This window comes from Haemaphysalis longicornis, unplaced genomic scaffold (genome assembly GCF_048455015.1).
Source record: "Haemaphysalis longicornis isolate Haplotype H1 unplaced genomic scaffold, Haemaphysalis longicornis Haplotype H1 scaffold_199, whole genome shotgun sequence".
Lineage (NCBI taxonomy): Eukaryota > Metazoa > Arthropoda > Arachnida > Ixodida > Ixodidae > Haemaphysalis > Haemaphysalis longicornis.
The window spans coordinates 282,866-305,749 of NW_027526294.1; the positions used below are offsets into that span (position 1 = coordinate 282,866).

The 22,884-nt window shown below is 46.8% G+C and overlaps 2 protein-coding genes across 3 annotated transcripts; one reads left to right on the forward strand and one right to left on the reverse strand.

The window, feature by feature from the left end:
• Nucleotides 1-37: 37 nt before the first annotated feature.
• Nucleotides 38-12,586, forward strand: LOC144166922 (ankyrin repeat family A protein 2-like). 2 transcript variants are annotated; one of them, XM_077696374.1, is made up of 7 exons: nucleotides 38-231; nucleotides 1,215-1,345; nucleotides 5,145-5,211; nucleotides 5,851-5,904; nucleotides 8,492-8,718; nucleotides 10,876-11,023; nucleotides 12,389-12,586. In XM_077696374.1, exons 2-7 carry the CDS (start codon nucleotides 1,244-1,246, stop codon nucleotides 12,430-12,432), a joined length of 642 nt encoding a protein of 213 aa, XP_077552500.1. In that variant the 5' UTR covers nucleotides 38-231; nucleotides 1,215-1,243; the 3' UTR covers nucleotides 12,433-12,586. The 2 variants fall into 2 exon arrangements, with proteins under 2 accessions (XP_077552500.1, XP_077552499.1); XM_077696373.1 differs by lacking the exon at nucleotides 38-231 and adding an exon at nucleotides 244-375.
• Nucleotides 12,587-13,141: 555 nt separating this feature from the next.
• LOC144166923 (U6 snRNA-associated Sm-like protein LSm6) lies at nucleotides 13,142-21,540 on the reverse strand. Its single transcript, XM_077696375.1, has 4 exons — nucleotides 21,401-21,540; nucleotides 21,188-21,297; nucleotides 21,000-21,113; nucleotides 13,142-13,474 (listed from the first exon to the last, which is right to left on the reverse strand). The coding sequence occupies exons 2-4, from the start codon at nucleotides 21,276-21,278 to the stop codon at nucleotides 13,440-13,442; spliced, it is 240 nt and encodes a 79-aa protein (XP_077552501.1). The 5' UTR covers nucleotides 21,279-21,297; nucleotides 21,401-21,540; the 3' UTR covers nucleotides 13,142-13,439.
• Between the last annotated feature and the right edge of the window lie 1,344 nt (nucleotides 21,541-22,884).

Sequence of the window (22,884 nt, forward strand, 5' to 3'; positions counted from 1 at the left end):
TGCGTTCTCCCTCTACCGGAGAGACTTTCCGCACTTCTCTCACAACCATTGTAAGCGTAAGCAAAAGGAAGAAGGGCAAAAGCATGGGCAAAAGCAACGCGACATTACGATGATTTTGATCGATAACAAGACGGTCACTAACGGCACGCAGCTGACGCCGTCGGCACCGTCGCCGTGCGGCAAGGCTCCAGCCCCTCGGGAGCACAAATGAAAAACGGAGCTTCACACCCAGTAAGACGACCCATTTCATCTGATCACCGAGTGAATGAATGAACGGCAGGCGCCTCGTAGGCGTTGTGAAATCTCCCCCACTACCCCGAGACTATGCTAACTCCCTGCGAGGCCACATGCGCGCATTTCACCTTCAATCTGCACGTATGTGAATTCTATACCTCTATGAACTCTCAGACGGGCGTCGTCATATTCGTGCCGGACTCGTGAAGCTCGGCAACGTAAATTACCGCACTCGCTCGCTGGCGCGCGGCCCGAACTCTCTCACCGTTTCCGGCCCTTGCATACTATTTTCTCCACCTTGCACTTTGTAAATTCTCATGTTTAACTACACCTCGTGCGCCCTCATCTCTTGCCTGCTTTTCTTCCAGCACAACTCCGTCAGCACCCGGTCGACGCGTACGCTGTCGGGGCGCGTTGGCGAGCGAGTACGGCAATTTCGCTGTTGTCGAGCTTCACGAGAACAGCACACATATCGCGGCCCGAAAACCGCGAGGCGTACGGTCGCCGGTCTCGCGAGCGCAATACCTGCGAAGCGCACTGCACGGAATTCGTGGGGGGGGAAGAGATTTCACAACACCTACGAGACGCCAGCCGAATGAACCATTCATTGTGAAAGCCTAATAAAGTGCTTAGCTGCAGCCCCGTATTTAGAGAAAACTGCCATTTCAGATAGCTCCCGAATGCAAATCAGCTGATGGGACTGTCTGCGCGCGAATTACGGCCAGCTTTGATGCAGAAGCTCGGAAAACCGTGAACGCGGACGTCAATGGTGTAATGCCAGTAATGCGGTGAAGCGAACCATATTCCACTACTGCGCAAAATGTAAAAATCTTTAGCAGTGATGTGAACTTTGGTGGAGAGTAAAAGATAAGTGAGCATAAATGTCGGATCCTGCCGGGCCAAGTGCCGTCGGTTCATATTTTCCTATCAGGAAGTACCTAAACTGCAATCCCATTGCTTCCGTTTTGTTTGTTTTTCAGTCGGAGCAATCGCTTGTTGGCAGGAAGACATGCCACATGTGTGTGCAGAGTCCGGTGTTGAGCAGTCAAGGCCTGAAGGTAGCTCTGCTCTCCAAGGAGATACTAACAGAAGTGCTTTCACGCCATACAAGGTGAGCTTATACAGACGCTCATAAGCGGATTGAATTGTTATTTTATGGGCTGAGGTGTAGAAGCAAGGCCCATACAGAGGCAAAGAGGTCATGGTACTTTCAGTGAGAACAGAAAAGATCAGTTCAGAGGTGTTCATAATGGCTACAACTCTGACCATGAGACAACCAATACATTTGTTGACTGCACTCACCATACATTTATGCAATGTTACACGAAGCCATTGAGCGACCGACATTTCCAGTCGATAGTACGTCATGATGCTGATGCAGCAAGAACAGTACTGTACATGCAACACTATACCGCACACTAACTCTTTGATTCAGGCTGTACCTATATATCACTCTCTTTTGCACCGGCTCACCTAGAATAAGATTCTTCATATCTAGTGCCTTTGGTGAAAAATTTTTGGACGCCTGTGCAGACTCCAGCTCGAGTTGCTGTGAGTTCACGAGTGTAAACATTCGCCCTAGAAAACTCTTGTGAAAGATGCACAGATTGCCTTGATATGTAGAGGAAGCATTTTATTTTTTAGGTGGAAGCCTTAAGTGCCACGGGTGTAGCCAAGGGGGGCACACTTGAATTATTTCATGCCAGGTGTGTGTGCTGTTCAAGTCGCCTGAAGAACCGCCTGAAGTCACCTGCAGGTGCAGAACCTGCAGTTTTAAGGAAATGGTGGTTCATGCCAAACTGCAAACAAAGGCTAAGCCAACGTTTGACCCCTGTGGCCGCTGCATATGCTGTACACATAAACATATACAGCTGGCCGACCCGCGGATGTTACCTGGCTCCGAATAGCTCCTGCTGCATTTCACACCGAATGCGCCGAGAAGCCGCTGCGAGCTGATCGAGGCGGTGGTGCTGTTTTGCTGGCAGAACAGCACGGCTGCGAAATGGCTAAACAGGAGGAAAAGCCTCATATGCACATACGTGTGGTCTGGATTGAAGCGTTACATTTTGTCATTTATTCTCTTTATACTATGGTACAAAGTGTAGTAACATGACAGAGCATGTCGGTGTATTTTGTTGGCTCAACTAACAATCCTTGATATGTGTATTTGCCTACCAACATCGCCTTTCATTGACTACTGCAGTTCAATAAAATCTGCTGTATGAAAAGCATTGTTTTCTGCCCATCTTGTATTGCCTCCACATCAACAAAACTGCACAATTCTCTTTATTACGAAGCTTTTTAAAGCGAAAGCTTTTTACCTCTACCTCCCACGGGTTCTGCCGTGACCGCTGGTGTCAACAGAAAACTCCAGCAAACAAATAAAAGTTACTGGCACCGCCAGGAATCGAACTTGAAACAAATAGAGAAATGGAGCCAGAGCCCGTTGTCTTACCGATTTAGCTACGAACCCAGTTCTCGCTTATGCAAGCGTGTGCACTGACAGTTCACAAGTCGCAGGGAGCAACCTACGCGGACGTCGTGTACGAGTACGACAAGAAGCATCTGCAAAAGTTGGTGTATGTCGCTCTAAGTCGCAGCACAGACATCAACCACCTCTACCTGACAAATGCCGGCGGCGACTTTGCATTCTACCTCAGCCACAAAATCATCTACCGATCACTGCAAGACGAGTTTAGGCGACTCGAAAATCACCATCTCCAGACTGTCATGAAAACGTGCAGGGAATTGCTTCTGGAACCGCATTCCATTGCACTTGCCGCTCTCAATGTCAGACCACTGGGCCTGCATTCGGAGGATCTGAGGCACGATTGCCTCCTCAACCAAGTGCCGGTGCTGTGTCTGTCTGTGAACTCGATCAAATGAAGCAGCCGAAACAACAGCTATCTGCGTTTATCACAACGAATGCAAAGCTTGTAACAGACAGGGTGGCAAGTTGGTTGAGGGGGCCATTGTTGTAGCATGGGGCAGCCGACAAGGAAGAGGAGAGTGCAGAATTCATTTTCATGGTTCCGAAACGAACCGCAGGCCACTGGCACTTTTGGCCGGACGATGCTTGCACGATAACCTTCAAATTGTGCTCGACTGAACTTCATAGCTGCATAGAAAAACTATTCGTCCCTTTCCTAAAGGAAAAAGTTAAACGCGCGAATCTTGATGGTAGACATGCAATGCACGACTACAACTGAGGCCTTCGTCGCTTGTTGGCCTCCACTTCCGCGTGACGAACTTTCAGGGTCAGCACACTGCTCATGAGCGCGCTCACAACTATGCTTACGAGCGTGTGCCTGCATAACTGCCTGCTCTTCAGCCAAACGAATCAACCGTGGCCTGCCGATAGACCTGCGGACGGGAATTCTGGTCATTGTCGTTATCATCATCATCACCATTATCATCTATGCTCTTTAAGGTGGGCTTTACTGTTAGCATACACATATCGCATGTGCAATTCAGTTGTTTTAAGTTGTGTTTAAAAACAAACATGCAAGACCCCCCCCTGCCCTTTCCAAAAAAAATTTTAAGTGCCCCACACAACAAAAAATTTGGCTCCAATCTACGCTGTGAAAGTGGTTCGGCTGCAAAGCTGTAAACGACACCCACAACGATTACCCATGCAATGTCACTTGAATTCACACACGTGGCTCTACAAAGAGTGAAACCAGAAACTCTGGCAGCCGTTACCTGGGTTTCACGGGGGCGGTGTCGGCGTAACCGAGTGAGTGAACGCAGCAGCGGCGTAAGGAAGAAAACGGAGAGGGGCGTCTGGCGAAGGGTGACGAGGAGGACGGCATGTGCGGCTACGGCATAATCTCTCTTACTGCCTCCTCCGCACTCTAGCTTCATGCGTTGCCGCCAAGGAGTGCCCTCCCCACTGTCCCCCTCCTCAGACGCTGTTCGTTCGCCACTAATCCGAACCACGTGAACGCCATTATCATACATTATATGGTTACACAAGGGCTCTGAATGAGCGCAGGTGGTGCGCTGCTGTGCTCGTTGAGTACACCGTCTGTCTCCTCATGCGGGGGTAGCTTAGTCGGTGAGACAACGGGCTGTCGCTCCGTTTCTCTATTCGGGCCCAGGTTCGGTTTCTGGCTGTGTCAGTAATTTCTTTCATCTAACCTGGTGTTTTCTGCTGACGTGGACATGAAAATTTTCTTGGCGGCTCTTATAGGTACACTGCTTCGCAGTAAAAGCATTATCATTGTTGTACAGTCAAGTAAATGGCCACTTCTGTAAAGAGTAAAAAAACGTGCGACCCGGTGGGATTTGATGTCGCGTCTCCACAGGAGCAGCCCAGTGCTCTACCCCTGCACTATCTCCTTTTTTTTTTTTTTTTTTTCACATTGTTATGTAGAACAAAAACTGTCGCCGTTGTTCCTTTCTTCGTGGCGCATACATTCTTGTGGGATTGGCTAGGAATGGGGAGCTCTGAGGGGCGATGCGACCGCTTCACAAAGTTCACAAAACAATGAATTGGAAACAAAAGTTGTGGGGTCGTGTAGGCCGAGTGACACCTAAACATGAAGGCCCATGAGCATAACAGGAGCACACCAGCCACACACAACCCTGATTCTAGGGAACCTGTGGTGGGGGCCTGTCTGCTTGCAACGAAAGCAAAGAAGAGACACAAATACGATGTAGCAGAAAGGAACGCGGTTGAAGTAGCCACACTGAAAGACAAATAAGCAAAAGCGAAGAAAGAGATGCAAACGTATTGCCAGGTTTTCTCTTTTAAATCAGGCTTAAGTTCCCCAAAGCGTTCTTTTATTGCTGATATAATGATGCCACAGTAGAACATTACAGGCGTTGTTTTGTGATGTTCATGGTGCTGTACAACGCTGCCCTTATTTAAGTCTCGAACGTGCCTGACGGTCAGTTCTGCCTTACAGTCGTCAACAGTCCTGACGAACCTTCAGCGTGGGAATGTGCCCACTCAGACCCAGGCCATCCCTCTCCGTGAGTGTCTGTTGATAAATACCCGTACCTGTGAGTATTTGGGGCATGCCTTTTAGACAGCACAGTGACTCATGCACATTGTTGGAACTGTGGTCAGGGTGGTGCAAAATTAGTAAATTCACAACATGTTCGCTGTCAAAGTTTCACCTGCCAGGACGCTATGGCGCCGGGGTTGAGAGCCGGACGTCGACGAGTGAGGTGGTCCGGCGTTTGGGACGGGAAACCGGCATGTGGCCGAAAGCGTTGCAAGTGAGGTGTGCAACTTTTGCTGTGTGTGGTAGAGAAAGCGAGTGTGTGGTTGGAGAATAAACAGCGATACAGCCTTCCATCCTGCAACGAGTCCTCCCTCACGGGTTGTCACGAACCCGAAGAAAAACGTGACTTTCGCATTGCAGAATACGGGAAAAGTTAGCTATGATAGCAATAGATGAATCAAACAACTGTTGAGCATGTGGTTTTTTAGTGACATGCACACTGCAGTGCCAGTCTTAAACTTTGTACTCGTTTTAAATTGTTCACAAGCCATTAAAAAGAAGTGCTACACTTCAGGAGGAAAGCCAGTCAGGGCACCACCGCGGCTAGTGAGTGACATTGATGCATGGCGATTTCTCAGAGTGGAAAATGTTTTCTTTTTTGCAGGGCGTTGTATTCATCAACTATCCGCCCAGGGAGAAATTTCACCGGATCAGATAAGTAAGTAATAGCTCAGTTCATATTTTAAAAATATAGTTAGCTGATTTGATTACAGTTAAACCTCATTTTTATGGACACGTAAAGTTTTATGGAAACTTTTCAGATTTGCAAACTTTGTTTAGATCTCATGCTGACAACCTTTAGTTTCGATGCAAGAAAAAATATTTCAATACTACGAATTTAAGAATGCCAATCTTTTTGAAATTATGTTCGTTATTTGATTCTCCCCTGCTTTGCTAAAAACACCTAATCACAACAAATTCTTGTTTCGGAACCCATGTATTTATTAATTTTGCTTGCGTGCACTATGGCCTGGCAGGTATCTATATGCAACGCACAAATTGGCTTGGAAGATGTTGGATGTGCCGTGAATGCATTAAATTTGGGGATTGAAATCATGTCACCAGTTATTGATTTGGGTAGGCGCGGTAAGGGAAGAGGAGAGGTGCACTAATATCCTGTGGGGATAAATGCTTTTGCATTTCAACATGGTGGAATAGAGTTGCTGCGACGCGGATTGAAGTAGTTGCCTTGTCAGCACGCATAGCCAGACTAATTTGCCTACATCGAGGCCCACAGAATTCAAGCCATGAATGGCATCTGCTCACTGCTGAACAAAACCGCATTGAGAAAAAAAGGCAAAAAAGGAAAGACCACCAGGAGGCGTAGTTTGTAGGCGTAGTTTCACACCGAAACATTGAGACTCAACCAGTTTCTTTAATTTTCGTACTTCGTTGGGGCCTTTTAGCGAGATAGCGCTAGGTGCCTCCCCTCATAATATTGCATCTGTTGGTGCAAAGCCAGTCAGTCAAGGTCACAGAGGGAAAAAAATGCCATGCAAGCAAAAAGAATAAGTATTGCTAGGCAATGCTTCAAACGTGTTTCAAGTTTGTTGCCTACTGCCGTTCTTTACATGGTCATTGCCATTTTACTCGGCATTGTGACTGTTTCGAAATAAGGGAGTTGACTAGTGACCATGCTAGGCACGGTAGCTGCTCAGGATGCACAGAGCACAACGGTATAGAGAAGAGGTTAGCCTATATATGACCAGGTTTCAGCTTATGTGGCCCAATGTCCTTATTTGTGTAGTGTATGCCCCTATCGCCTTTATCATCTCACTACAGTTTAAGAGAGTGGCTGGGCCAAGCACTTGGATCGAAATTAATGCCTACTGTTGCACTTGTTGAACTGAACAGCAGCATTAACACCGCCAAGCGCAACATGTGGCCATTGAGCTGCGAAACTAGCCAAAAAAACATGGTAACCATGAAGCGGTGGTCCTCTCAATCGAGCGCTAGAGCTTGCGTTTACCTTAGTGAAACACTTTCAATTTTTTATTGGATGCACACAAAATACTTGCATGCACAGATTGTTTTTTCATGACTTTTAACTTCTGTTTTTTTTTTTCCCTAGGCCCTGTAACCTTTACTTTTTTTCCTCTAGACATGAGACTTTGCCTTAGCATAATATGTAACTTGTAGATAGGCCTATGTGTAAATGAACTGCCTTGTGCATTGAGGACATGTGCCTCAACTTTTGTGTAATCATGATGACTGCTATGCTGCGACTTTGAGTAATTGCTCACTTAGAGATTTGTGATCTGGGTTCTGTGTTCCTGGAACTGGTCACACATGGATTGAAGGAAGAACTGCACAAAACACTACTTTTGAAGCTTTGCATCCTGGTGAACCACTTGTTTTGCCAGAACTAACATTTTTTTTTTAGTAATTGTTTCCCAAGGCTACCGAGGAATGGAACTCATTACCAGCGTGAATTGTTAGTAATATCGGTGAAGGCTTTCTCAGTGCTCTGTCATGTTACAGCAAGAATTTGGCCTAGCATTAAAAAATAGAATTATACTTCTTTAATTGCCCATTGAGTATTCCTAAGCGTAACAACACATTACATGTAATAATAACTCACTGTAATTGTGGTTGCATTTTTTTGCCTGCTTTTCTCTAGGTATATACAAGGTGAGTTTGATAAAAAAAAAAAGTGGCTTTGTCTTGTCACCTGCACCTGACTCAAGTATTAAGCAACAAGCAGTTCTTGGGGTAACTTGTTGCTCAAAGAGTTGGTGAATGCTTGACATGATTTTAACACTAAAAAAAAAACCTAGAGGAGGACAGGACAAATACTGCCTGTCCCTTTCCATGTGTTTCCCTTTTTTTAGGGCTGAAATCATGTCATCAAGCTCTCTCTCTAAAGTTGTGTCTATTACCATATTTTGTTTTCTTACAAATGTCGCTAGTTGCCTCATCTCTTTATTTCTCATTACACCAATAAATATGGGATGGTTTGCAATAAATTTCTTATGCAACAATAACTTGCAAGCAATGAATGGTTGCAGTAGACTATTTTCAGGGGGCTGCAAATTGAGAACGTGTAGCCCGGGAAGACAGATTTTCCAAACATGTATGAAACTTTTAAGAGGTTACACTGGGACGGCGCTTCCACACTGCAAATGGTGAGAAAACACAGCTTGGAACACATCAATGTGGTTCTGCTGTGTTTTGTTCCTACATTATGAATAAACGCGACAGTTTGTGCCCCAAAAAGTGCGAGCTGTGCCTTCCCCACTGGGCAGCGCCCGAGCGGCTGGAGCTGAGCGACGAGGCCGGCCTGACGCCGCTGCTGTGGGCGAGTGCGCATGGGCAGCTGACGACCGTGCGGCAGCTGCTGGGCAAGGGTGCCCAGGTGGGGGCCAGGGGCCACCGGGGGGAGACGGCCCTGCTGCTGGCCGCTGCCAAGGGCCACTCGCACGTGGTGCGCCTCCTGCTGCAGCACGGCGCCAGCCCCAACCAGGCCGACCAGGTGGGAGGAGCGCTCGAACCTCTGGCCTCCATCCCTCCCCCACTTAGCAGTGCGAACGAAACTGTGTGTGCCTCTAAAGAGCCACTGAAGGCAAGTGGAGTAAAAGTTTTAAGGCGAAAGTTTTGCCGAAGAAAATTTCCACCACTGTAAAGAGTTCTTAAAAAGCATATTTGATTCGTGCAAGATTTAAGCCTGGGTGTCGGGCAGGTCGACAAAACCTTTAAGCACGTGCCGCTAACGTGCATCCTACAACAGACAGAACGGTGCTCTGCACTCAAAACCCGCAGGGACGTCGTCGCCAACGGTGGCAACGACAACAACTGCCGTTCTCGGGAGGAAACCCAGCAGCCTCAGCTGGTCGTGCCAATGATTAGAGTGACGACAACTTTTTGTTGGGCTGCCTGGAAGCTGTCTGGAAGTTGGAAGCTGTCTTCGGTGAAACACGAGAAAACTAGTGGGGGCTTGCAGTCATTGAGGAGCTTACGTGTGGGCTGCACAAAAGCGTGTTCTCCGCATTGCATGGTCATATCGACAGCAGCACAGCAAGTGTCCACTGGACACCACACTCAAACAAGAAATGGACAGTGGTTTGCCAAGGTACCTAGTCTACGATCCGTATGAAGCGCACTCTCTTTGTGCCTTGCGTAGTTTCATTGGTGGAGTTCACTGCTAGTGGAGCCAGCATTATCATGACTTCTGTTCTCTGAATAAAATTATAGCTAATTTTTTCCAGATAGAGGCACGTATTTTGCCACGTTTTGCATTCTTCAAACCGCCTGGGAATTTCCGGTTGGTAGACACCCTCCACCCACTCCAAAATCTCACCCCACCGAGTGCCACCATTCACTTCACAGAGTGGCCAAGGGAAGGCACCAAAATCAGTTGCCATCCCCTCCCTTCCGAAAATGCAACCACTAAGTAAGATATATCGTGAAGGCAAGTTGGTAAAGGTTGCTCGGCGCCAAGGATGTCAAGGCGACGACATGCCCTTCCAACTCCTTCCTGCCCTGTCCCTACTATAAGCATATCAGAATCTTCTGGTCAGATCCTCCTCACCCATTCATGCACAGAAACAGCTTGCAAGGGGAAGTCATACTTAGGCTCCTTAACTTAGTATCAGACTTGTAGCAGGTAATCCAAGGATTTTCTTCAGCATAGAAGTATATATGCGAGAAGTGGTAGTTGGATTGCTTCTCAGGGAGCCTGCAGTGAGCCCGGGACTGATACTGGAACAGCCACGGGTAGTCCCAACGTACAGATGATGAAGCACACACTTCATCGGAACACTGGAAATCTGCCACCAATCTCCGCTAGATGCCTAGGTAGTGTCACGAGGATATACCATAATTTCATGTGTATAACCTGCACCAAAAATGCGAAAATTTCAGTGGCAGAGTAGGGGTGCAGATTGTACGCAGGGTTTTCCCTTTAGTGCAGCTTCATGGCAATGCGCATTGTGCCGTGAAGCTCCTGTGCAGTAACACTGACTAAAGCCTTCCATGGCAGCGATTGTGCAAAGCATACAAGGCCAAGGAAGGAAAAACAAGGATGAACGCACTCTAACTGAATTTTGTTAGTGAATTGTGACTTTCACCTTGCAGTCAGTGTATTCTATTTGCTAAATGTATGCTTTTTCTGTCTACATAGTATGTGATGTGTTGCTTGAGCAGTGCCTGTGGTGCAGCCTTTACTAGCTGTATCAAATGTGCGGGCAGTACACGAGGATTTTTTTTTTCTTTTCCGGCGGGCTGAAAGTGGGGGTGCAAATTATATGCAGGGGTGGGTTATACACGTGGAAATAGGGTATATAAAGTGAGCATTTCTCTTTTTTTTTTCTTTCATTGCGAGTTGAAACATTGCTTCTTGGCTACTGACTTTATGGTCAGTGCCGTGGCCTTTTATGCTGAAAAATGCATTCCAATCAGACCAGCCTTTGTCATACTACTGATTTGGAATGGAAGGGACCTACTCTTCACACTGAGGATGGAAGAGTCCTTTCTTCACTTGAAGAAAAACTTAATATACCACGTGCAGATACTTAGTCATGCTAGCAGACTGATTTTAAGAGTGCATTTTTGATACGTGAAAATGCGTCGTGGCACTCAAATCCTCAAAATGCCTTTTTTTTTTTTTTTTTTTAATACACGCTTGGCCCAGGACGGAAACACTGCCCTGATGTACGCTGCCCTTGGAAACCATGCTGCCACAGCCCAGGAACTGCTTTCGAGTGGTGCCGATATGTGCGCTCAAAACAATGTGTTCGACACTGCATACGACCTTTCGGTCACCACAAGCTCGCGGCAAGGTGAGGTCCTTGCTACACCTGGCAATCCTGGCAATCTTACGTGTACTACTGCAGCGAGTCTTTCTAACAACCTTCAGTTCTTGCAGAGGTGGGATTCCGAGTTCAGTAGTCTATTTCAAAATGTCCACTTTGAGCAAGCCTTGACTGGCTGAAGGCAGACAATACGGATGTGATGCAAAACAAGCAATGCTAGGCGTTCATTCCTGGCATGGCAACTGGAAATGCATCGTGGCTTGGAACATGCACAACTCAGATATCTGCCCCAGGTGTTTTTTGGCTCAAATATTAGTAGCCCTGTTTTGCCAAAGGTGGTGCAAGCATTGTGAGCTGCACTCGACTTACAATACGTTACCCACCATGCGGCAAAAGGAGCATTTCTTGCTGCTGCGAACCGCATTGCTGTTGTGTTGGCCGTATCCCTCGTTACTCTGGTGCTGGCAGAGCTAATGAACAGCTTGTGAAATGGGTTTTACACAGGGAAAGGGGGCCCAAACGCTGGTACAATTCAGCGACTTTGGGCAGTTTCTGCAGGTCATGGAGGAAGAAAAAGTTAGGTGGCGGCATGACGTCACGCAGCTAGCCTTTGCAAGCCCAGCTCCGTTGACGCCGCTCCCTCCGCCGTTTCCCTTTCTCAAGCCGGCGCAGTCGGCCCAGCACGTGACCTCCATGGTTGGGTGGGCCGGCGGAGGCGGCGGTCTCCGACTCCAGCGCATCTCTCGTGTTTGGTTGGCGGTGGCTTTTCCCCGACCTTTCTGCATTTGTCTGCTCGGCGATCTCATGCCCCCGTGCGGGCAGGAGTGCCGCGTACGTGTGAAAGACAAAAGCCGTGGGAAAAAAGCCAACATATAGCAGGCTTCGCGACAACGGGCCGCAGAGCAGTTTCGAGCAGACGAAATTGAGGAGTGCGCGGTCGCCCACACGGCGGCGGCGCGGTGGGGTCACGTGGTGCAGTGACGCCTGGGCCGACTTCGATTTTACTTTTTATGTATAGGCTTCACGTTTCTCCGGTTGCGCCGTCCCTTAATTTTTTCTTCCTCCATGCTGCAGGTCATGTACAGTGTTGCCTCTGGCCGCCCATGCTTTAGAAGTGTAATTTGCTGAAGTCTTCAAAAGAATTCCTAAAAACAGTGAATGTTTTCAGCAATAACATCTTAAATGTCATAAGCCAATTGTCCCACTTATAAAGCTTGGATTAAGCATATGGGCAGCATTTGTTGATTGAAGACCAGCAGTCGAATAAACAGTTTGTCATACCTTGCCTGAATATGTAGCTGCATTCTTTTATTACACAATACTGTCATTGTTATAGTACCTTGCAAATGTGACATACACGAGATTAATTTGTTTTTACTACTTTATTTTTAGTGCAACAAGTGCTGGACAACTACGTTCTCAAGCTGCTTCAATGAAGACTTCAAGCTTTCTACCGCCGCAGGGATGCTGCAAGTTCCGTTTGCTGTGCACTTACCAGGAAAGCCTGGAGGCAGTAGGCATAAAGATTGAACAGGTCACTGCAGCCCGACAGCAACCTGTGGGCACGACGTTCTTGCTATACCTGCAGTTTTTAAAGTTGTACAATTGTAGCCCTCGCAGCACAGCTCATGTGGTTTGAGTGCAGGACTTCTTCGGACGCCTTATCTGCCAAATGTATGTAACATAATGTGCGATGAATGGTGAAGGCTGATCACACTTTCAGTTTTTATTCCAAGTGAATACCATGCCCAGTCTATGCTGTACTCATTGTTTTGCAACAACAGATCGCAAGTCAGAAGATTTTAAATGTGACCAATACATCAAGAATGTGTTAGATTTTTTCACATGACAGCACTGAAACTGTCTCGAAGAAGAGTGTGTGGCACGTACTTGTTTTTAATTTTACCATAGCAATTTTTACACCAGCACAACTGTGTTTGGACAAAGGCAGTCAGTCAACGTAGTCTTTGTGGACCCTTCAGAATGTATTGGGCAAGACATACGATGTAAACTGCCATATGAGTAACACTATTTAAGACTGCTCGTGTCTGCATACATTTTGTGCAGCCACAGAAGTGTTCTATGACATTAGGACTGGCATATTCAAATAAATATTTGGTATTTGCACGAGAATAAAAGTGCAAATACCAAGAAACGTTGTTTTACTTGCTTTAGTACACGTCACTCACATCTAGCACCAGCTGTGCGACAACACATTGCTGAACCAGTGAAAATGAAACTGCCATTGCAGTGACTAAGAAACTACTACCATTGAATTATAACTCAGCGAATCTTGTTAATGACAATGATGTGAAAATTCACACGCACACAAAACGTACACTTCAAATACAGTGCCACTGTGTTTTGAGAGTACAGCCCTTCGCATCGTCCTTGAGAACTGTGCTGCAATCACTCCAGATGGCCCGGGTCGTGCGTTTTCCTTTCATATCCTCCTCTTCTGAGTGCTGATGTACAAAACTGGAAGAGACAAATGTCGGGAAATGCAGATTACGAAAAGCAGTGCATAAAAATTTAGCCCTGAACCAAAGCGTATCAAATTCCACGACCACCACATCAACTCTGGAATGCTCACAATAATGACAATGATTTATTTCTCACGTGAGTGTTCCATAGAATGCAGTCAGCTCAATGTAAATAACACACCAGCGAATGCCCTTGCTCAGTTTGCAACATGAGTGCGTGAAATAGTGTGCTGGATGTCTTGTAGCAGCTCTGTGTGAGCCCAGTGCAAATGCAGAGATTATTTCTAGGGATGGGTGAATATTCGGTGTTGTCGAATATTTGATCGAATTGCTTTTTATTCGTTATTAGCTTCGGTCTGAATGCAGGTATTCGATATTTTCTAATTATTCGGGGCTCCAGAATGGGCAGCCAAAAGCCAAGCTTTTTGCTCAAACCTCCCCAGGCTTGCCACAAGACCCCGCCAACGCGGACATTTCTATCATCAGTGCCAAATTATTGCCTTGCCTGGAGGTTCGACAACCTCTTGGCCGCCACCACACTTTCCGTTCAAAGGCGGCATTGAAACAACACCGCTGCCGACACATCGGCACTGTACTCTTGCTGCAGATTCGATAGAGTATTAGAGGAACTGTTTAAAATGGTGGCCTGCACCTTGCGATTTGGTTGATTGCCAGCCACAGATACTAATGGCTACAATTCTCTTTTTTTAGCGAAGCATCTATAGTCAGTGGTAAAAGCTCTAGAGCCAACTGCATGCCATTTTTTTTTTGGCGACTACCTATTTTCGTATTGGTATTTTCACCATTCCAAAGGTGGCGTAGAACTATAACTTTCAATTCCTGCCACACAAGCGAGGGGTGAGAGGCTGTTCTCGATAGCAGGAAATGTTGGCAGCCGGCGGGGAGCTGCTTCTTCCACAGCATGTGCAGCAACTGGTATTTCTTCACGAAAACTTGTGAATACAGTAAAGGAAAGCTGTGCATGTAATTTCTGAATAAATGCTCAACTGGTAATAGTTCCACAAAATGCTGTACCTACACGAGTTTTAATTCTTAGTGGGGTCACAATTTGCTAATTTTTCGTTGTAATTTGGGATGTGTACAATTTGAACTATTCAATTCAAAATTATTTGACCAAATCACTATTCGCTTTGAACCTTATATTAGCTCTTCACCCATCCCTAATTATTTCCCAATGCCTATAAACAACATTCTGGTTTTGTGCAGATTTTGCAGGTGCTAGTTTATCCTGGTTGCTACACTGCTCGGGTAGTATGTATTAATTCCACGCACTTCCACCTTTATGCTTCAAGGAAATTAATATCGTGGACAGCAAACTTCCCAGCAATAAAACTACTGTTCTGGATTATGACATTGCCACAACATGCTCAAAGCAAGGTGACTCAAAAACTGGTTGCAAAGCTACTTTTTGTGGGTCTCTGCTAAAGTTCACTGAGCCACACGCTTTTAATCGATTTGAGGCACTCATCCCAATTCCGAAATGTTTACTCACAACTGCTGTGGTGCGAGGTTGCCTGAGAACCGCGGATATAAAAGCTACGCTTGTTATGTGGCAGCAAAACTGACATTAGCGAAGAACTGCCATGCCTTAACTACAGAAAGCTAGCTTGAGCACTCGTTCCAGTCACCACAATGTGCAGCCTGCCAGCAGGCCTTGCTAGAGAAGCCGGCCGTGTTCTCCTGTTTTAGTAAAATCTCCAGATGTGCAACCAGAGTCGACTCCCCATTGATTGGAAACACAACAGTGCGTCACGGAGTTCTACACCAAGTAAGTGCAGGCATGTCTCGCCCTGTTTGGCCTTACACCCCAGCATTCCCTTATTAAAATGGCCACGCAGAGAAAACATAAGTTTGGTTCATTTGAAAGATTGTCTCGTTAGAACCATACTGACACCACTTTTAATGTAAACTTCGCTCAAGCAAGCTACATAATTAGGAAAAAAGGGAATGGCCATGCAACCCACCAGCTCATTTCCTGCAACAGAACCTATGATGTCATTATGCTTAGCTGTGCGATTGGCTAAGGCCGGCAAAAGCAAACGAAAATTACGCAGGGATTATAAGCTTGCCAAATGAGCTATTTGCGCTTAAATTTAGGACATTATTTTTATAGCAGTAAGAATTGTGGGGCGAACAATTAAAGTTGCGAACAAACACGTAAACACCGAAGCAGTTGGTGCGGCACTTTGCCGGCTGACACTGCCTAACACAGCCGTCGGATGCGTTGGACTTGTCAGATGCAACACTGACCAACTTGCAGAAGCGGCACGGTCACTTACATGACCTTGTTTGTCAAGGCATAGCTTACGCCAGAGTCCCTGAAGGGCTCTGCCTACGTTTTAGGAAATGATTAGTGTGAACTGCAATAAAAATACAGCAGGCATAGAGGTCCGGCCAGAAGCAAAGGGCGAACACTGGCACTTCAGCGGTATTGCAGCGCTGCAGCGCAGAAGTGTTTTCACAGCTCGATGCGCATGCCACCTTATTTTGTTCCCCCAGCGCACATCTCTCAACGCACTGGTCATCCCCTTCAAGTCACACGCCCACGTGCATGCACCGTTGCTTTTTCTACATCATTTGTACCTCGCACAGCAGCTGCCTGGAATGGCCTTTTGGGCAACACTCCTGCCATTACTTGTACTTCCACCTTTACTAGCAGTATCACTAATCACCTTTCACCGTAGGACACGCGATTGTTTCCTGCTCAGTTTTTTATGTACCCACCCCTTATCTAATACCCCGCGAGGGGTCTTTCAGGAAATAAAATGAAATGAAATCTATGATTGATTGTAGGGTTTAACGCGCCGACGCAACGCAGGCGATGAGGCGCGCCGTAGTGGAGGGCTCCGGATTAATTTTGACCACCTGGGGATCTTTAACGTGCGCCGAAATCTCCTACACACATCGTTTTTGCTTTTCGCCTCCATCAGAAAGTGGCCGCCGCAGCCGGGAATCGAACCTGTGACCTCGTGCTCAGCAGCGCAAGCCACTGAGCCACCACGGCAGGTGAAATGAAATCTATGAAAGTGGGCAATAAACAAAGTAATCAAGCGCTTGCCTGTGAGATGGTAGCAGCGCTGCTCTGGATATGTCATAGGCCTCCTGCGCTGGAATTTTGGCGACATGCAGCGCCCCGAGTGGCTGATGCCTCTGGGTAGTACAAAAGCAGACGGCCCTCGCCGCCCTCCACGCGTTCTCAATTACTAGGCAGAGTGAAACTTGGTTGTACTTAGTTTAATTTTTTTGTGGCACGTTTAAATGACTGCATAATGTATGAAATAGCCCTTGAAGTAGTTGCAGAGGCTAAACAAAATAATATCCGCTAAAACAAGCCGATTTAGCGGCTTTTTTTTAGCAAGCTGTCGCGGTCGTCGTGGCGTGGGGCAGTGTCGCCAGGTCCCGTGGTCTAACTTCCTGACGACCATTACCGTTCTTTCTTCTTGCGTGCGGTCAACAAAGGAAAGTTCACGAGTAGTATAAACACGGAACACTGCTGGTAACTGCAAATGGCTGCTTCAGCGGGAGCATGCAAGCGAACGCAAGAATTGCGCAGCCGACTCAGCTAACACTGCTAGCCTGGCACCGTTTTGAAAACGAGTGGAAATTTTGTTTTGTATTTTCGCAAACCATATGATTCTTGCGTAACGTTTTACGCCGCACGATTTACGAACGGCAGGATACATGTATACTAGCGAGTGGGTGAGGCATTGCGTCACACAAATTAAGCGCTATTAAAGGAGCCATGAAGAGAAAACACAAGTTTGGTTCATTCAAAAGATTGCCTCGTTAAAATCATACTCACACCACTTTTAACGTAAACTTCGCTCAAATAAGCTACATAATTAGGAAAAACGGGAATGGTCATGCGACCCACCAGCTCATTTCCCGCAACAGAACCTATGTCGTCACATGAGCTAAGCTCTGCGATTGGCGGAGGCTGGCAGAAGCAGACGCAAATTAGGTAGAACTTACAAACGAGACGAACGAGCGATTTGCGCTTAAATTTAGGGCACATTCTTTACAATGCAATAAGAATGATGGGACAAACAGTAGAAGTTACGAAAGCACATGTAAACATAGAAGTACTGATGCGTTCTGCTGTTCGTACTGCGCACAGCATGCTTGGTGTTTTGCTGCACAGCACTACGGGGCTTGGGGTTGTCTCAGACGACACTGGACGATTGACGCAAGCAACGGTGTCTTACGTGACCTCATTTGTCGAGCGAGCACTGTTTCAGGAACGAATATTTTCTCCCAGAACAAAAACAAGCCAGGTTTAAATGCGGGCAAAAACAAACCAAACGCTTGCCACGGTATGGTGGCGCCATCTAGGTTACGGAACGTAAAGAAACGCGGGAACAAACCAACACCGCTGTACAGGGTGGAGACAACCTTTGAACGGTTCCGTGCCGCCGCAATTGGGCCAACGGGCTCAACGCGTTATTCTTTTCGTTTCCCACGAGACCTAGCAACGCGAAACAGACAATATGATTCAAACTTCTTCAGTAAACCGCGTTGCGGCGATAATTTTAGCGCGGTTTTGACACAATGACTTGCTTCGGCGGCGAGCGAGCAACCGAAAATGGCGGCGCCAGCGTATACGTGTCTCTACCCTGTACGGCGGATGCGCGAATGAAGGTACTCTAGGCTGCAGAGCGGTCGGTTCCAGTGATGTCACTTGGGACCACGAAAACGCACGATTGAGCGGGAAAATCAAAATTTTAACCTAAATTGTTTAATTTCTCAGTGAATAAAGCACCGTTTGTATCCGGACAAGCGCTGGGGGCACTATAAAACACGAAATCTTTCGAATAAAACCAACTTGCATTTTCTCTTCATGGCTCCTTTAAAGGACGCAAAACAATCCCCAAATTGCACGCCCGCTGCCTGCAGAAATGTGTACTTCTATATTTGCATAACAGAACATAACACAGCCGCATACACGGCGCGCGGCCCCGAATATTTACATGCGATCATAACTGACTCTGTTGGTTATCTTCGTCGCTAACAATCTGAACGCCGACACGCCAGTTCTGCCCTCAAATGGAGTTAGAAAGCGAGACAAGAACAGAAAATTGGTCGCTTCCAGATGAATTGTCCCCCATCTTTACACTTCACCAGATTAATGTAAATATTGTTGGCGATTAGCTGAATTTTTTCGCTTTTCATTGAAAGCCCCCCTACCCTTCCCACCCGATTTGCCGTCCAGCCCTCCGCCGTGTTGGCTGCGTGCAACTCGGCCATACACTTCAAATTGTTGCTGACCCTCATTCTAGCCTATGAAGTGCCAACTGGGAATATATGATGCAAGAGCTAATTAAGTAAAGTGAGCGCAAACAAGGAAAGCGAGCGGCCTCTCGGTTCGCCCGACCACATTGTTTTACGGCCACTAATTTCGGAATCGCAAAACAGATTTCACCCTTCTTACGCTCACTGAATTTTGTCACTGCGACACGCAACAAAACGGCAAGCTAATGCTGCACCATGTATTCGTAACGGCGACGCAAATGAGCACTATTTAATGAAAGCGCACGCATAGTGCGCAGGTACGCAAAAGAGCGGCGAATCGCAGCAGGCGAGCCAGCGGTCCGCCGGAATCGCTGGCTTTTAAAGCGCCATCATCGCCGATTGCGTCACTCTTCTTTTTTGATCGGCTGCTGTTGAAAAGTCCTTGTCACCTAGAGTAGTACGTAGTTTAAACTATAAGTTTCCTTCAAATTTCCCCTCATACAACCATCGATCGGTGAACCAGCGAGTTGCAGAGCGCCGTCACCGTCCCGGCACTTTCATCGGCGCTGTAAACTTATTTAGTGCTGCAAAGCTTTTCCTCCTATCCCAAGTTGATCGCCAGAAGAGACCGGACTCGTCGGGGATGGGCTGGTGACCATGTCGCAAAACAATCGGGAGCATCGAGCTCATTCTGCTTCTGTCAGCACGGGATCCTATGGGACCCGCGCAGCTTTGTACTACCCGGAAGCCCCTTCCACAGCGCCCCCTGGGCAGCGCAGGAGGCCTATTGTTGGGGTCACGAAAACACGATTTAGCAGGAGACTTGAAATTTCAGCTTGAAATGTTTAATTTCTCAGTGAATAAAGCATCGTTTGCTCCTGTACAAGCGCTGAGAGCACTATGAAACACCAAATCATTCAAATAAAACAAATTTGTATTTTGTCTGCATGGCTTCTTTAAAGGGGCCCTAAAACACCATCTCCTGATACATGAATGTACATATAACGAAATAAATAATGTATTATTAATCACGTCCCTCAAGAATTTGTTAAAGCTATGAGTATTAGCCGAAAAACTGTAAACCAATAACAGCGCATTGTCACTGCAGTGTGTTTCCTCCTCTTTTCACTGTTATCCTTATTCTTTATGTCCCACGAGCGTTCCCTCACATAACGCTTCGCTCCTCAGTGGTGACACCTCCAACCATTTCCAGTTTCTTGCTCCACTGACTGCACCTTGTGGTGGCTGCTCTCGGCAGCATGTCATTGTTGACATAATTTTTGACGTGCACTGTTTATCTGAACAGTCGTCTCACATACCGCCCCACCAGTGCAGGGCCTTGTTTCGCGGTGTTGCAGTAATTCCTGACGGCCGCATGTCAAAAATACATTTTAAAGCAGCAGAGAACCCATCCATGAAACGCCTTGGTTTGGACTGCTTTATCAGTCGAGATTAACAGCACTTCCTGTGCACAGAGCGAACCAGTGGCACACTCAAGCAGGGTGTACGCGTGCTTTGACAAGCTGCACCCATATCTTGTAATGAGAAGCATGGTAATAGTAAATGTAGACGAACACGACAGTGTGTAAGTGTGTTGCAGGAAGTGCTAATTAACCAAACGTGCCGCCGCAACCCACCGACGTTGAGCAGACAAAGCTCCTTTTTGCTGGCTGAGAGTGCGAGAAAAAAAGCAGTCCAATAGCAGGATCTCTGCTTCATGACACACATGGGAGAATCGACGACGTACATGCATTAGAACGGCGGTGTCTAAAAACACGCAGGAAAGGGTGGGAAAGGGGCGATAAACTTTGCAACAAAAGTGTGAGCTCTCCGCTGCACTTAGAAGATAAGTTACACTTGGCACAGATGGCATGGTCACCCAACCTAATTTAGTGTGCCCAAAATGCTTTTCAGGGCCCCTTAAGCTGCAATTGCTGAATAACTTCGTCACAACAAATCACAACCCGTATCGCGATGAGCTGACCTGACGAGAATTCATCTTGAGGGAGACCGATGGCGGCCTTGCCTAAATAGCCTTCACAATGACATCTTTGTTTTCTTTTTCTTTTTTACACAACGACCGCACAGTTCGTCTTTTATACCATAAAACTGAACCAGAAATCATTGTATGAATTACCCGTAATATCGGTTTACCTAAGAGTCTGTTAAGGCAACTTTAGCGGCACGTGCGAGGATCGGGCTAATTGACAACGCACGGAAGATTTAAGCCGCAGGGGAATCATTAGCGCTGCGCCATCAGCGAGGCTCACCGTTGTTTCCTCGAATGAAGGCGTCGCCGTACTTGTTTTTGAGCTGCCCGTTGACGTACTCCTCAGTCTGCTCGAGAGCAATGTTCATGTAGCCGTCAAGGCATGCCAGTACACCTGGATGGAGAGGAAAGCAGCGATAGTCGACTCACCGCGGCCGCGAACCGCCACTCAATGGGGAGCGCTCTTACCTCGGTAATCCAGACCCGAGTTCAACTTCACTACAACGGGACGTCCTATGATTTGCTTCAAAAACTCGCTGGGTGTTTGGCGTCGACTCATGGTTCAGATCTGCTGTAACCTGGAGAAGAGCGTCATGCATAAGAAAAGTGCTGCGACTATCCCTTATGCAGGCGGAAACCCAAAAACGTAAAAGAATACGTGTCGCATACTGGCATACTTACACAGCGCAAGTAATGTACCGTCACGTCCAAAACCACGCCGGTCGTGTCCGAAACGAACGACAAACGCACGAAATTTACCGGCACCTGGCTATATTATGGCTGCGCAGGAGTACTTGGCTTAGATTGAATATATGCAATAAACAAGAAAATAAAAACAATAATACGATCACACACAGGCTGATAATTGTGTTATATAGCGTTTAAAAGTATTTAAGAAGGCCCTACGGGTAAAAGTCACAATAAATAAAAAAGTTGTACCACACGTACGAGTTTCATTTTCTGTTTCGTTTCCTGGAGCGCTTTTGACCAGCGGCATTCTTTTGAAAACGAAGGCGTGCACGAACGAACGCATGCACGCGCACACACATTCAGAAATTTTGTTGGGGGGAGTTGCACCTCAACATCTTCCGTATGATTTTTCAAGGGATTAAAAATATGTATATTAAATACATAACTATTAACTGAAAATACATAACTATTAACTGTCAAGAATAAGGAAAATAAAATATTTCATAAAAGAAAATTTATTCGCATGTTTTAAGAATTGTGGCAGAATTGCTATCACTGCTTGCAATTTTCTGGTTCGTCTACATAAGAAGAATTAGCATATAAATAAATATGAAAGCAAAACATGGAAGTAAAGAACTAATTCAACTAAAACTAACAAAGCACGGGGCGGACATTACAAACGTGAAAAGTGCGAAAAAGACAAGTTATGGGTCCCAGTGAACGCAAGCACGTCTTGTAGTAGTCTCAAACTTATCTTGTGTAGCTGTCACTTTGCTTACACAGCTAGCCAATGTCACTGGCCTGTAGAACGAAATGTCTCGTGGAGACTTGCCGGGCTTCAGCACAACCACAAAACGACTTCTCTTCCAGTTGCTTGGGACAGACCCAGAACACCAATAGAAGTTGTAGAGGTCAAACAGAGCTTTGTTTCCTTGTGTGCCGAGGTGACAAAGTGCACGGTACGTTATTCCATCAGGCCCAGGAGCTGTAGAACGAGCCGAAGCAGAGAGCGCTACAATGAGCTCGTGGAGCGTAAAAGGCACGTCTAGGGGGCTATCCGCAGTTGGAGGAGCACAGCGATGTAATGGAGCCATGCCTGCAGCATTGTTCCTTGCCACTTGAATGCAGAAGTCTTCGGCAACATCTGTGTCCATGCGGTTCTGGTATACGGCCAGAGCTCGAAATGGATGCTGCTGAGTGGGTGTAGACGGCAATGCACACGAACGATCTGCCATATCCTAGAAAGTGGCTTCCGTGGGTCTAATCTGGAGCAGAACGATCTCCAGCGCTGTCGGCCAAGCTTCTTTAAATAACGCTGCACAAGCTTCTGAGCTCTGCGAGACGCTCTGAGGTCAGAGACAGCTTTTGTCCGTCTGTACCTCCTTTCAGCGCGACGTCTAACAGCGCGAAGCATTTGATACAAAGCGTCCCCTGTATTCCCTTGAGAGGAGCATGTGGCACTGCGTGATGCATCC